The sequence below is a fragment of the Acomys russatus genome, chromosome 19 (assembly GCF_903995435.1).
Source record: "Acomys russatus chromosome 19, mAcoRus1.1, whole genome shotgun sequence".
Taxonomy (NCBI): domain Eukaryota; kingdom Metazoa; phylum Chordata; class Mammalia; order Rodentia; family Muridae; genus Acomys; species Acomys russatus.
The window spans coordinates 32,186,690-32,201,007 of record NC_067155.1 but is presented as its reverse complement, the minus strand read 5'-3'; the positions used below and the strand labels follow the sequence as shown (position 1 = coordinate 32,201,007).

The following is a 14,318-nucleotide window of genomic DNA, read 5'->3' as shown; positions in this document are numbered from 1 at the left end:
GTGGACCAACTGCAGAGTTATTTCGGCTGTCCATCACCCTTCAGTTCGGCTCCTGAGAGGAAAAAGGACATAGGGGGAATCAGGAATTTTGAAGCTGCAGCAGCCCCCAGCCCCCATAGGCCTCGATGCTCAGCAGCTAGGTCACCCCAGGCGATGATTTAAAAGGACAAGGCGCCCACCCAGGCGGCTGACTGCCCCTCCCTGTCCCGCCGCCCGCTCAGGCCGCACCCACTTGGGGGCGGTGCGCCGGGGCTTAGTTCTCGGTGGGCGGACGCCGCGGCTTTAAGTAGGGGCGGGACTGAGTGCGGAGCAGCGGCGGCGTCGGTGGCGAGAGTTCTTGGGGACTCGGGGCCCGGATTCAGGAGGCTAGCTGGCAGGTCTCGGTAAGCGCGGGGAGAGCGGGCGAACGGCCCCGGGAAGATGCACGCGCGCGCCTATTGCGTGTAGGTCGGTGCAGCGAGACGGCTTCATGGAGAAGCGGAAAGGGCTGTCCAGGCTTGGCCGAGGTTCCTCAGCCTTTACGGGAGTCCTTCCTGGCTAGATGAGCCTTGCTGCAGCGTCTGGTCCTCCGCGGCGCCAGGCTGCACTGGAGCAGACGGTGGGACGCGCAGCGCTAGCGGCCGCGGGGATTGGCCTTCGGCGCTCGCCGTAGTTCAGCGGCCTGTTCGGGAGGGGGTGGGGTGGGGAGAGAGCTGTCGCTGAGAGTCCCGGGAAGGACCGGCGACAAAAGGAGGGAGCCCGAAGGCCGTTTGCGACGGGAAAGGATAGAGTGAGGAGTTGCGGGGGCTACGGCGCCCCACCAAAGCCATCCTGGCATCTGCGGGCCTCCACGCAGGCACCTGGCTCTCGGGGCCAGACGCTGAGAGTGAAGGTAGCGCTGGCTACAGCGCCCCCTGGCGACCTGGAGGCGCGGTGTCCAGCCAGCCGAGCGTCGTGGGCGGGGCGGACCCCACGGAGGACGGCGGGTTGTGGGGGCCGTTTGCCTTTTCCTTACCTGGGTGGGGGACAGCGTGCGCTCGCGGGCATCCAGGCCTGATTCCCCGTATCCTCCCGAAAGGCTCAGAACCTCCTTCCACACTCCACAGGCTGAATAGGGTCTTTTCCTGCTGTCAGGGTCATGGCCCAGGGAGAAGCGAGGCCAGGCCGCTGAGAGGTTTGGGTGGGGAGCTTGGAAGTGGCGTATTTAATGAGTGGCATCTACAAAGGAGATTAAGCGTCGCAAAAGTTTGCGCAGATATTTGGACTATAGCTCAGAGGGTAGAGCGGCCTCCTAGCACACCAAAAAAACCCCTGGGTTCGATTCCCCAGAACCTCCTAAACTTGGGGTGATGGTACACAGCCTTGTCAGGGATCGGGGGTGCGGGGGGGGGGCTGGAGGTTTAAGAATCAAAGCCATCTCTTCCTCAGCCCGCTCCTCCCTACACGAGCGACATAATACTACCTCTACAGCAAAGTTCGATTAAAAAAAAAAGTTTGGTCAAAGATTAGGGCTTCTGTGATGGCCGTGACCCTGATTCTTGTTATTTTAGCAGGCTGTATGAGGGGCCTCCAGTGTTTGGAGGAGGAACTGTGTGATAGGAAAAGGCAAGAGTTTGCCAAGTCACGGTAGCAAGGCTGATAGTATCCTTAGCTTTGGACTCTTTTTTTTTTTTTTTTTCTCCCTGCAAACAGGCTGTCTGGTACTATGTAGGCCTGGCTGTTGTGGAGCTCACAGAGATACCCCTCAGAGTTCCGGGATTAAAGGTGTGCATCACCACACTCAGATTTTTATTTTTATTTTACTTTTAGCATTGCTTTGTTGTTTGTGTGTGTGTGTGTGTGTGTGTGTGTGTGTGTGTGTGTGTGTGTGTGTGTGTGTGTGCGCGCGCGCACGTGTGTGTGCTGGGCATGCAGGTGGAGTTAAGAGGACAGCTTGTGTGGAGTCAGTTTTCTCCTTTCACCCTGTGGGCATAGGTACCAGGTCAGGCCTCCGGGATCGGCAGCAAGCACTTTCTATATGGTTTTGAGCTAGGGAGGGGGTCAACATCCTGTTTTCCAACTCACTGAGGTGCTTTTAAAGCAGGCTTTGGGGCCAGGTCCCCGTGTTGTTGGGTAAAAGTGCTTGCTGCTCAGCTAGGTGACCTGAGTTCAATCCCTGAGACCCCAAATGGTGGGCGGAAGGGATGGACTCCCCACAAGTTGGCCCCCCGACCTCCCCATGTGCACGCAGTATGGCACACACCTTCCTCCACCCCGATAAGTAAATGTATTCATAAAACTGAAGTGTTCTTTGAGTGTGTTCTGTGCCTCAACTGTCGATAAAATCCACAGCTTCCTGCTTTCTTTACAGTCTTTGAGCTAATGCTTAGGAGAATGGTTTACTTATTATGTACATAGTCTTGGGATAAAAACCCAGGACAGCCGGGCGTGGTGGCGCACGTCTTTAATCCCAGCACTCGGGAGGCAGAGGCAGGCGGATCGCTGTGAGTTCGAGGCCAGCCTGGTCTACAAAGTGAGTCCAGGATGGCCAAGGCTGCACAGAGAAACCCTGTCTCGAAAAACCAAAACAACAACAACAACAACAAAAAACCCCAGGACAAAGGCTCTACTACCACAGTGTGTCTGTATCTCTCTCTCTCTCTTTCATTCTTTTTTTTTTTTTTTTTGAGACGGGGTTTCTCTGGAACTCCCTTTGTACAACACCAGTCTGGCCTTGAACTCCGAGAGCTCCGCCTGCCCATGCTCCTGCATGCTGACAATAAAGGTGTTCACCACTGCACCCAACTCCTGCGTATTTTCTTTTGAGACAAGATCCCTGGCTGGCCTAGAACTTACTTTGTAGATCAGGCTGGCCTCTTGCCTTTGTGTGTGTGTGTGTGTGTGTGTGTGTTGTTGCAGTTTGAGACAGGGTTTCTCTGTGTATCCTTGGCTGTCCTGGACTCTCTCTTTGGAGACCAGGCTGGCCTCCAACTCCCAGAGATCTGCCTGCCTCTGCTTCCTGAGTGCTGGGATTAAGGGCGTTTGGCACCACTTTGCCGGCCTGGCCTCTGGCCTCTTGAGTGCTGGGGTTAAAAGTGTTTAATCACCATACTTAGCTGTTTTGATATTTTCTTAAAGTGGGGGAGGGGGAGGGGTATTGAAGAAGAATAGTGTTTCCTGATGAGTGCAAATTATCCAAAATTCATATTCAAGCATTCATGATTTTTTTTTTTTAAACACAGCTGCCGTTACTCATTTATAGATTTGTGACCCTTTTCTGACTACGGGAGAACTGGGCCACTATGGTAGACATTGCACAGCTACAAAGACTAAAATTATTACTGTCTGGCTCCCTACCCCACCCCTACACGCCTGCCATTCAGGCTTTTCTCTGTACTTCTCAAGTGCTGGCATTACAACCTGCTTTATGCAGTGTTGGGGATCAAACTCAGGGCCAGCCCTCTCTCCCTTGAGATACAGCCCCGGCTCTCCCTGCATGCTCAACAGCTCTTTTACAAAGTGTTTGCCACGTCCTGGCTTGTTGAAAGAAGGATATATAATGGGGAAAAAAACCTTCCCATGTTGAAATATGATTTTTAAAAAGAGATTTATTTGTTATTATGTATACAGTGTTCTGTCTGCATGTATACCTGCAGGTCAGAAGGGGGCATTAGATTACATTGTAGATGGTTGTGAGCCACCATGTGGTTGCTGGGACTTGAACTCAGGACCTTTGGAAGAGCAGGCGGTGCTCGAAATACAATGTTTAAACAATGGGTCTGGGTAAGCTTTATGCTGAAACATTATGTCCAAAACAAAAACAACCCACAAAGAACAGTGTTATGACCTGGATCCCTACAGAGTCATTTAGGGGATGGGCAGTAAGATGGCTCAGCAGGTAAAGGTTCCTGGCGCCAACCCTGAAGACCTGAGTTCGATTCCCTTGACTTCTGTGCAGTTCCTCTGACCTCCACCCATCTGTTGAGGCAGACACAGGGTTCTCTCCCCACGGGATGAATACACGGATGTAATTTTAGTAGGTACTTGGGTAAAATCTTTCCCAGGTTACCAGCCTGTATCCTTGAAAGCTGCTAATGGGATGTATCTTTTCACAGGCTGGGTGAACCCATGGACTTGGTACTTCAGTGTTGAGGAGGAAACAAACTCAGAAGAAAGATGGCGTTCGTCGCAACCCAGGGGGCCACGGTGGTTGACCAAACCACTCTGATGAAGAAGTACCTTCAGTTTGTGGCGGCTCTCACAGATGTAAATACACGTGAGTTGATCTTTTTTTTTTTTTTTTCTTTCTGCACATTGGGATAAATAGCGACTTTAATGTTTGTCCTTGTCTCCTCCCCACCACCCCCATTTGGGGAGAAGCAGAATGATGAGCAATACTGCTGGAGCCCCAAAGCGGCACAGGTGTGTGTGTGCGGGCGCCTGCGTGTGAGTGTGTACCCTTGTCCGTGCGTGCACATGGGAGGATGGGTGCGTGTGACTGGTGGTAGGGACCTAGCCATGTGCCATCTTCTGGGCGGTGACAGTCAAAACTGATAAGATCTGATTGCTTCTCTTCAACTCTAAATCCAGTGATTTGTGAAGCCTCCTTAAGGCGGTTTCAGTGTCCTGACCAGTCTGTTTGGCCTTTTACAGCTGACGAGACGAAGTTGAAAATGATGCAGGAAGTTAGTGAGAACTTTGAGGTATGAGTTTCATGCTTTGCTGCTTCTTTTTTTTTTTTTTTTTTTTTTTTTTTGTTTAAGTCACACTTACTTTGTGTGTGTGTCACGGTGCCGTATGCCTGTCACAGGACAGTCTGAGGGAGTGTGCTCTTTCCTTTCATGATGTGGGCCTGGGGGTTGAACGCTGAACATTTCGATGGATATATCTTTCTATCTATCTGTCTGTCTGTCTACAGATCTATCTATCTATCTATCTATCTATCTATCTATCTATCTCTCTATCTATGTTACACACACACACACACACACACACACACACACACATTTTTTGTTGTCGTTATCCGTGCTTTCTACTATTTTCACTCTGTCAATATTTTAAAACTTTTATTAATTATTATTGTGTATAAGATGTGTGTGGGAAGGGCGGTGTACATGCCACCACAGTGTTTACATGGAGCTCAGGGCAGCCTTGTGGAGTGGTTCTCTGCTGCCTTTACATGGGTTTTGGGTATTGAACTCAGGTTGTCAGGTGACCTGCCGAGTCATCTTGTCATCATTATTACACATTGATGTGCTGGGAAACGGGGAGTATGGACGCACTGTGGTGTCACATGAAGGTCGGAGCACAGCTTTGGGAATTGCCTTTCCCTTCCCCCTTCACCTCTACCCGGGCTCTAGTTTGTTTTCTGTTTTTTTGAGACAGGGTTTCTCTGTGTAGCCTTGAGTATCCTGGATTCACTTTGTAGACCAGGCTGGCCTTGAACTCACAGTGATCCGCCTGCCTCTGCCTCCTGAGTGCAGGGATTAAAGGCGTGTACCACCACCGCCCTGCTGGCTCTAGGTTTTGAACTCTAGGTCTTCAGGCTCCTGTGGCAAACACTTCTGCTGCCGAGCCGTCTCTCCAGCCCTGTCAGGTCCCCTCTTCCTTTTGGTTGCTGACTGGGTGGTAACTGCTGATGAAGGCCGCCCTGGCCTGGCCTACCCCTAATTCCAGCAGTAGGAAACCTGAAGCAGGAAGGTTACTGGGTTGTAGTACAGCGCGACCCAAGCCCGGGATAGAGGGATCAAATGTTTTGAAAGGGGACTTTGTTTTGTTATTATTTTTTTTTTTTCTGTATATTCACTTATTTTGTGTGTTTGTCTGTTTGGCACATGCGTGCCGTGAGGTGCAAGTAGCACTCAGTGAACAATATACCTTCCCCAGTGTGGGCTCTTCTCAGGTTTGGTGACAAGCAGTCTTTACTCTCTGAGCCAGTTACCACGCCCCATAGAGTCAGAACAGCTAATTGTATTGCAAATAAGAATTTTCAAGATGTCCTACAGAGTATTGCTCATCATCCTAGGGGTAGTTCCCAACATTGTGTTTAGGAATGTTGGCTTTTTTTTTTTTTGATTGCTATGGCATTTTGGTTTTTAAAAGGCGATCTCTCTTACCTGTTTTCTCTTGAATGCATTCAAATTTCTGTTGTGATTTCTTTTCTTCAAGTGGTAGCTCATCTGGCAATGGGTTGCCTGCCCTTTCTGGTTTTGGTACTTAAGGTATCAGTGACCTTGATAAAGCAGTTGCTCCCTTCTGAGTTTCTACTATTTCTGTGATTTTATATTATCCCTCAGACTCTGTCTGTAAATGGTCTTTGATTTGTTTTTAAACTGGAAAATAATTGATTGTTGAAAGGGAAAAAAAAAAGAATTTTCATCCTTATGTGTGTGCCTCCAAATGCCTGAGTGTGTGACCCTCCAAATGCCTGAGTGTGTGACCCTCCAAATGCCTGAGTGTGTGACCCTCCAAATGCCTGAGTGTGTGACTGTGCGGCACATGCATGCAGTGTGGAGAGCGGGTCAGCCCCCTGAAGGAAGTGGAGGTAAAGGTTGTGAGAAGCCATGTAGGTGCAGGGAAGTCGGGCCCGGTCTCCTGCAAGAATAGTAAGCCTTCCTACCCACTGCGCCATCTCCCGCTCTGTGGGAGGATCTATCTTTAGGGGTTCTAGTATCTCCAAACTTTTTTTTTCTTTCAGTATACTTCTCTATATGTTTTTAAAGTTACTTTTAGTTCTAGATTTTCCATTGGTTCTTTGAATTTCATTTCTCTGCCCATTCCTTATCTGTTCACACATTGTGTGTGTGTGTGTGTGTGTGTGTTTAATGAACAACCATGCATTTAACAATAGGGATACATTCTGAAAATTGTGTGTCGTTTGGCAGTTCTGTTATTTGGATAACAGTGAGTATACTTACACAGATATAGGTGGCCTAGGTCAGTTCGTCAACATCGGCTCTTAAAAAAATTTACAGTTTAGCCAGGCACGGTGGCGCACACCTGTAATCCCAGTACTCTGGGAGGCAGAGGCAGGCAGATTGCTGTGATTTTGAGGCCAGCCTGGTCTACAAAGTAAATTCAGGACAGCTAAGGCTACACAGGGAAACAAAGTAAAACAAAACAAAATTTACACTTTGCTTATGTGTGTGCATGCCAAAGTGTGTGCATGCCAAAGTGTGTGCATGCCAAAGTGTGTGCATGCCAAAGTGTGTGCATGCCAAAGTGTGTGCAGAGGCTAGAGGAGGATGCCAAGGAGTCGGTTCTTTTAGCGTGTGGGTCCCTGGGAGCTGCTGCTCAGTGGCTGGGACCTCTGCCTGCTGAGGCGTCTCACTAGCCTGCTCTTCATATAGTCAAGTTGTAGTGAACACAAAATGTTTGAGGCGACTGCCAGTGTGTAACACAGCAAACTATTTGACAGTAAGTGGCATTTAAGTATGTTTACACTCAAATAATAATGACAGGCCTGGTGACATGCGCCCATTTACCCCAGTGGGGCAACATTATCAGACTCTGTCTCACAAAGTTGAAAAACTCTGCAGTCATTTAAGCAGAAAGTCCCTTTCCTGGTGTGGATGTGGAGTGCAAGGGCTGCAAACGGCCACCTCCTTGAGTATAAGCAGCCTGTGGCTTATATGGGTCACCCTGAGGGACTCTGAAGACAGTTTTCTTGCAGATAACCCTGTCTCCGGTTCATTGCTGTCTCCAGCCCCGTCTCCAGGAAGGTGTGCAGCGTGCCTTTGGGAAGCCCCGGGGCACAGTGGCCAGAGTTGATGCTGGCCAGGGTCGGTTTATCTGCACCCAGCTGCCGAGTAAGGAATGTATGAAGGAGGCCTGCTGGGGAGGCAGGCTCCAGTGCTCTGGCCAGCAGAAAAAAAGTGGGCCTTCACCCTGCTTACTTCAGAGGAACTTGGTGACAGGGTGGCTGGGAAGTGGTGTGTCCCTTGGCCGCTGGCTCAGATACGTCCATAAGTGTCGCCTGGCCAATGGCAGGCCCTGCATTTCTGAGGGCATCCTCTCTCCTGAGTTCTGCACCCCACCAAAGCATGTGTACTAATGCATCTCATACCCATTGTTCCTTTAAAAAGAAAGTGCTAGAAAAGCATAGTGGAACTAGTACAGAGACCGTAAGGCGGCTGCCTGCTCTTGGATTTTAAACCCTGAACACAGAGGCGTGTGCAATACTTTTATCTGGGAGGCAGCATGGACGTGTTGACATCCTACCTGCACAGAGACAGTGCACACTGTACCTGATGCTGGGGCGTCACCAGGTGATAGATAGGACTCTTTGGCTCCTTTAGGATTTTTCAGGACCACTGTCACATGTGGTCCAATAGTATGTGGTATGTACTGACTTACTAATGGCTGCTTTCAAATCTTTCTTTTGAGACTGTAGCCCTGGTTGGTCTATAACTCAGTTTATAGCGGAGGCTGGCCTGAAACTCAGAGATGTACTTGCCTCTGCCTCCTCTGTGCTGGGACTGGAACATTGTACCACTGCTCCTGGCTAATACTTCAGGGTTTAGAAAAGATGAGTTCATGTTATGTGTATGAGCCTTTCTTCTAAGTGAACGCCTAAGTGATTCTTTTCCCCCCCCTTTTTGAGACAACGTCTGGCTTTGTAGCAAAGAGTGGACTCTAACTCATGGTCCTCCCACCTCGTCCTCCTCCGGTTCCATGCATACGTCACAGCACTCTGTGGAATGGCTCTTTGGAGGTCAGCCTTGAATGTTCGGTAGCTTACAGGATAATTTGCAGGAGTGACTTCTCCTACCATGTGGGTCCCAGGGATTGAACTTGGCTCCTTAACCCATTAGACCATCTTGCCAACCCTAAATGCATTTTTAAATGATGGACATATAGGGTGATGTGCCAGGTAGTATTCTGATCCATGTGCACATTGTACAGTGTTTATGTCAGGTTAAACATATCTTCTCAAAACACTTTTCTTATGGAGAAAATATTTAGAATCCTTCTAGCTCCTTTATTTACATATATAATATTATATGTATAATAAATTATATTATGTGTATATTTTTTGAGACAAGATTGCTCTATATAGCCCTAACTGTTCTGGAACTCACTACGTAGACTAGGCTGGCCTCATTACTTACAGAAATCCATTTGCCTCTGCCACCCAAGTGCTGAGATTAAAGGCCACGCTCTTTCAGAGGTACAGAGTGTTGTTGAGTCACCCCACCCTGTAGCAGTGTACCTTCAGAACTTGTCGTCTGCACTGAGCAGCCTTTCTCTATCCCCCACATTCTCCCCAGCCTCGGACATAATTTTTGGGTTTAACTTGTATGAGGTCAGCCTTTAAGGGTACCCATGAGTCCCTGTCTCAAAAAACAAAAGAAAACAAAAACAAAAACAAAAACAAAAACACCCAAAAAACCAAAAGAGTACCCATGAGTGAGGCTGTGGAGCTTAGCTTTCTCTGTGGCTCATTTCACTGAATGCCGTGATGATCCTTTTCCAGAGGACAGGACAGGGTCCCATTCTTTCTAATGGTTGAGGGTAGTATCCCACTGTGCTTATGTACCACATTTTGTTGAACCAATCATTTGGCGGACACTTGTGTTACTTCTGTGTCTTGGCTCTTGTGAATGGTTCTGTGTTGAACATGGGAGGAATGCAAGCAACTGTGTGTGTGTGTGTGTGTGTGTGTGTGTGTGTGTGTGTTGTCCTGGGAATCAAACCCAGAACCTCAGGCCTGCTAAGCAAATGTTTGATCACTGAGTTGTGTATCTAGCTTGCAATTTCCTCTCTCTCTCTGTGTGTGTGTGTGTGTGTGTGTGTGTGTGTGTATTTCCCATGTGTATGTGGATACCCATGGATTCCAGAAGAGGATATTGAATCCCCCTGAGCTGGAGTTACAGGGAGTTGTGAGCCACCTGTGTGGGTGCTAGGCTGGGGCCCAAAGGAAGAGATAGGCAGAAAGCTTAACTCTGTTACCCCTGCCATAGCCGATTTAAACAGTAAATTTTAGTACATGATTCTCTTTATTAGATTTCAAATTTTTTTTATTTTTTTTATTTTTAGTATTTAATTTTAATGTGCCTTAGTATGAGAGTGTCAGATCTTGGAGTTATCAACAGTTGTGAGCTGCTATGTGGTTGCTGAGAATTGAACCTGGGTCCTTTGGAAGAGCGGGGCAGCGCTCTTAACCACTGAGCCATCTCTCCAGCCCCTAGATTTCAAATCTTAATTTACTTAATCCTGTTAACTCAGAAACATCTGAAAGGATTGAGAATTACTGTCAGCTCTGGAAATGTTGAGATGCCATTATGAGTGTTGCCAGCCCTTATAGAGGACCTGGTTCCAGCTCACAGTGGCTTACAACTCCAGTCCCAAGGGATCCCATGCCTCCTCGGAAACTTGCATGCATGTGGCACACATAAAAACTCATGTAGGTGCCAGGTGTGGTGTAACCCCAGCACTCAGGAGGCAGAGGCAGGTGGATCTCTTGAATTTGAGGCCAGCCTGGTCTACAGAGTAAGTTCCAGGACAGCCAGGGCTACACAGAGAAATCCTCTCTTGAGGGAAAACATACACAAACAAAAACATGCAGGCAGATACAAGCACAAAATGAAAATAAAAACAAAACCCTTATTTTGTGGTTTCCTTTGAGATTGTTAGGTGAATTGTTTGTTTGCTTGTATTTCAAGGCAAGGTTTCCCTGTGTAGCCTTGGCTGTCTTGGGCTCACTTTGTAGACCAGGCTGGCCTTGAACTGACAATATATGAATTTAGAATGAAAATATGCCTATGACTTATTGTGCCTTTTCTTTTTTTAAATTGCCAACTAGAATGTCACGTCATCTCCTCAGTATTCTACGTTCCTGGAACACATCATCCCCCGATTTCTTACATTTCTTCAAGATGGAGAAGTCCAGTTTCTTCAGGAAAAGCCAGCCCAGGTAATGTGTTAACAGCAGCGGCGAAAAATAATGCCACAGTGGTGAACAGATAAATCAGAGCCATGTAATACAACCAAGGAATGAAAAAGGTGCTGCCAGTGAGGTAACCATCCAGGCCCATCGGCTCGTTGGCTTCATTCATCTTTTCTGTGTTATGTTGCTTGCATCTGCCAACCAGGGGTGTCTGTATCTGTGGACTAGTTCAACTGGGCGCAAAAGAGGGCTGGTGAGATGGCTCAGCAGGCAAAGGTGCACCTGAGGCCTGAGTTCTGGTGAGGCTCACATGCTAGAAGGCGAGCATTGACTCTACACCTGCTCCATGATACACATGTGCACACATGTAAAAAAATCAATTTAAAAAATTCATATTCAGTTGTACACAAAAGAGAATAGATAGTTTGACATAGTACTTCTAGTCACCTGAACATTATTTATCTCAGTTTTTTCCATTTCTGGCCAGTTTTGATTTTTCTCTCTATGTACTCCACACATCCTCTTTTCTATCTTGAATATTTTAAGGGAGATTCACTATCCTATTGTTTTCTCTCTGTCAGCTTTTCTTTCTTTCTTTCTTTCTTTCTTTCTTTCTTTCTTTCTTTCTTTCTTTCTTTCTTTTCTTTCTTCTTCTTTCTTTCTTTCTTTCTTTCTTTCTGGTTTTTCGAGATGGTTTCTCTGTGTGTCCTTGGCTGTCCTGGACTTACTTTGTAGATAGACCAGGTTGGCCTTGAACTCCCAGTGATCCGCCTGCCTCTGCCTCCCAAGTGCTGGGATTAAAGGCGTGCACCACCACTGGCAGCTTTTATTTCTTAAAAGAATTTGAAAAAAATTGTTGTAGTGCTGGTGAGATTTGTTGCTCCCTGGAGCATTTTTCGGTTGTACCATTTTTGTGAGCTTAAGTATGTGACCAGCCTCCTAGTTCTGAGCTGCCCTGCAGGATCATAGAGGCTTAGTGCATCTTGGCGGAGATGAGGAGTGTCAGGGGAGACTGCAAGTTAGTTATTTTGTATTTTCTGCTTTCTCCCCCATCCCCCACCCCCTTTCTCTTTTGAGACAAGGTTTCTCTGTCTTGCAACTTTCTTTGTATACCAGGCTGACCTTGAACTCAGGTCTGCCTACCTCTAACTCCAGGTGCTGGGATTAAAGGTGTGTGCTGCCACCACCAGGCTTCTCTTTTCTCTTTTAAGGATTTCCCCCCCATCCCCCCCCCCCCCAGTTAAAACTTAAAAAGAAAATTGTGTGTATCTGTGTTTTGCCTGATGGTGAATTTATATATGTTTCAAGCATGCCTGGTCCTTGCGGAGGCCGGAAGAGGGTGCTGGGTTCTCTGGCACTGGAGTTATAAATGGTCGTGAGCCACAGTGTGTCCTGGGAATAGAATCCAGGCACTCTGGAAGAGCAGCCGGTTTTCTTAACCATTAAGCAGTTTCTTTAGCCAAATGGTGTATTTAGTTTGTTTCTGAAGATTTTTTTATTTTATGTCTATGAGTATGCTATCTTCATATACACCAGAAGAGGGCACCAGATCCTGTTACAGATGGCTGTGAGCCACCATGTGGGTGCTGGGAATTGAACTCAGAACCCCTGGAAAAGCAGTCAGTGCTCTTAACTGCTGAGCCATCTCTTCAGCCTGATGTATTTTATTATGAATTATATGTCTCTGTGTGCATGTGCATAAGCACATGTGAGTTCAGGGTCCCTTGGAGGTCAGAAGAGAGTGTTGGATCCTTTGGAGCTAGAGTTGAAGGTGGCTGTGAGTCACATGACAAGGCTCACAAAGTTGTAAAAAGTGCTGGAGTTTATTTGTTAACTTGGTTTTGGGGATACTGAAGATTTGTGCACATGCTGTGGGTTACATGTAAATAATTGGCAGGTGTTCTTCTAAGGTCTTGTCAGATGGTGGTTGCTGACGCTGGATACAGGCATCCATGTGATGTGAGTGTAAGGTTAAGCAGTGAGATCTGAACTTTGGTGTCTTACTTTTACATTTGTCTTTCTCTGCCAGCAACTACGGAAGCTAGTACTTGAAATACTCCACAGGATACCAACCAATGAGCATCTTCGTCCCCATACGAAAAATGTTCTCTCTGTGATGTTTCGATTTTTAGAGGTAATCTTTGCGAATTCTCTTAAGAGCTGTATTTAAAACATCTTGTGATTTTTCTTATGATAATTATCCAGTAGCAGTCCATGCTCCACCAAAGATCTGCTTAAATGAGTGAACATTTTCTTAATGTTTTTTTTCTCTCCCATCTTTGTTTAATTCAGAAAGACTACTTAAGTGAAGATTTTTTTTTGTTTTGTTCTATTTCTCTCCTTTTCTTTAAAGTATTATTTATTTATTTTTATGTGCATTTGGTCTTTGGCCTACATGAATGTGTGAGGGAGTCAGATCCATTAGAACGTGAGTTACAGACAGCTGTGAACTGCCACATGGGTGCTGGGAATTGAACATTATAAAAAAACTTCACATTTAGGCTCCTCTGGAAGGGCAGCCAAATGCTCTGAACTGCTGAGCCATCTCTCCAGCCCCTTTTTTTTCTTTCTTTTTTTTCAGACAGGGTTTCACAGTGTAGCCCATGCTGGCCTGGAACTCCCTACGTAGACCAAATTGGCCTTCAGTTCACAGAGCTTCCCCAGCCTCTGCCTCCGGAGTACTGGGATTTAAAATTTTAAATGTATGCCCACCCACCTGGCTCTCTTTTTCTTTTGAGGCAAGGTCTGACTTTGTGACCCTGACTTGTCTGGAAGTTTCTGTGTAGACCAGCTTAGCCTGCCTCTGCCTCTCGAGTAGTGGGATTAAAGGTGTGTGCTCTGATGCCCATCAAGGCCTTAGCTTCATAGGTGATTGCATTTGTTAATCTTTTTGCTCTCTCCTGTCTTGACGTGCTCAGAATCCCACTGAGCCTCGGGCTCTTGGGAAGATAAGGGCGTTAGAGGATAGACTTGGGTTCTTACCTCAGCTCTGCTGTTCCTGGCTGACCGCATTAGCTGCGTCAGGTGTCTGAGGCTCCGTGCCCCTGAGAGTAGGATGCGTCTGGTCCATCCTCAAAGAGCATAGCGCGGGCTTAAACTTAGCACCCCATCCCGGCCACAGCAGGTGCCCAGTAGCTGCTGTGTCATTGTTGGCCTTTTGTCAACATGGCTTGAGCACCTCTTACCCCACATAACTCTTTGTTGTTGTTGTGTTCCAGACAGGGTCTCTCGGTGTAGCCTTGGCTGTCCTGGACTTTGTAGACCAGGCTGGCCTGTCTCTGCCTCCCCAAGTGCTGTGATTTCAGGTGTGCACCACCATGCCCGGCTTACCCCACATAACTGGGGAATGAGAGTGTTTGGAATTTTTATTTTATTTTGAGTTTTGGAATGTTTGCATATACATACTGGTGCTTTAGGGATATAGTCTGAGCCTAAATGTGAAGTATTTTAATAATGTCATTGGCACCTTCTG

The 14,318-nt window shown here is 47.2% G+C and overlaps 1 protein-coding gene and 2 non-coding genes across 3 annotated transcripts in view; all 3 read left to right on the top strand.

Moving 5' to 3' along the window:
- Nucleotides 1-688: 688 nt before the first annotated feature.
- Trrap (transformation/transcription domain associated protein) overlaps nucleotides 689-14,318 on the top strand; it is a 103,414-nt gene continuing 89,784 nt past the window's right edge. Inside the window, exons 1-5 of the mRNA XM_051162974.1 lie at nucleotides 689-871; nucleotides 4,074-4,234; nucleotides 4,612-4,661; nucleotides 10,763-10,873; nucleotides 12,876-12,980. Of these exons, the coding sequence (XP_051018931.1) occupies nucleotides 4,135-4,234; nucleotides 4,612-4,661; nucleotides 10,763-10,873; nucleotides 12,876-12,980 (366 nt within the window). The 5' untranslated portion in view covers nucleotides 689-871; nucleotides 4,074-4,134. The remainder of the gene's footprint in view (nucleotides 872-4,073; nucleotides 4,235-4,611; nucleotides 4,662-10,762; nucleotides 10,874-12,875; nucleotides 12,981-14,318) is intronic.
- On the top strand, nucleotides 4,332-4,529 carry LOC127204054 (small nucleolar RNA ZL1). Its single transcript, XR_007832410.1, has one exon. It is a non-coding gene; the product is annotated as a small nucleolar RNA ZL1 (small nucleolar RNA).
- LOC127204091 (small nucleolar RNA SNORA70) lies at nucleotides 7,491-7,621 on the top strand. The gene has a single exon (XR_007832443.1). It is a non-coding gene; the product is annotated as a small nucleolar RNA SNORA70 (small nucleolar RNA).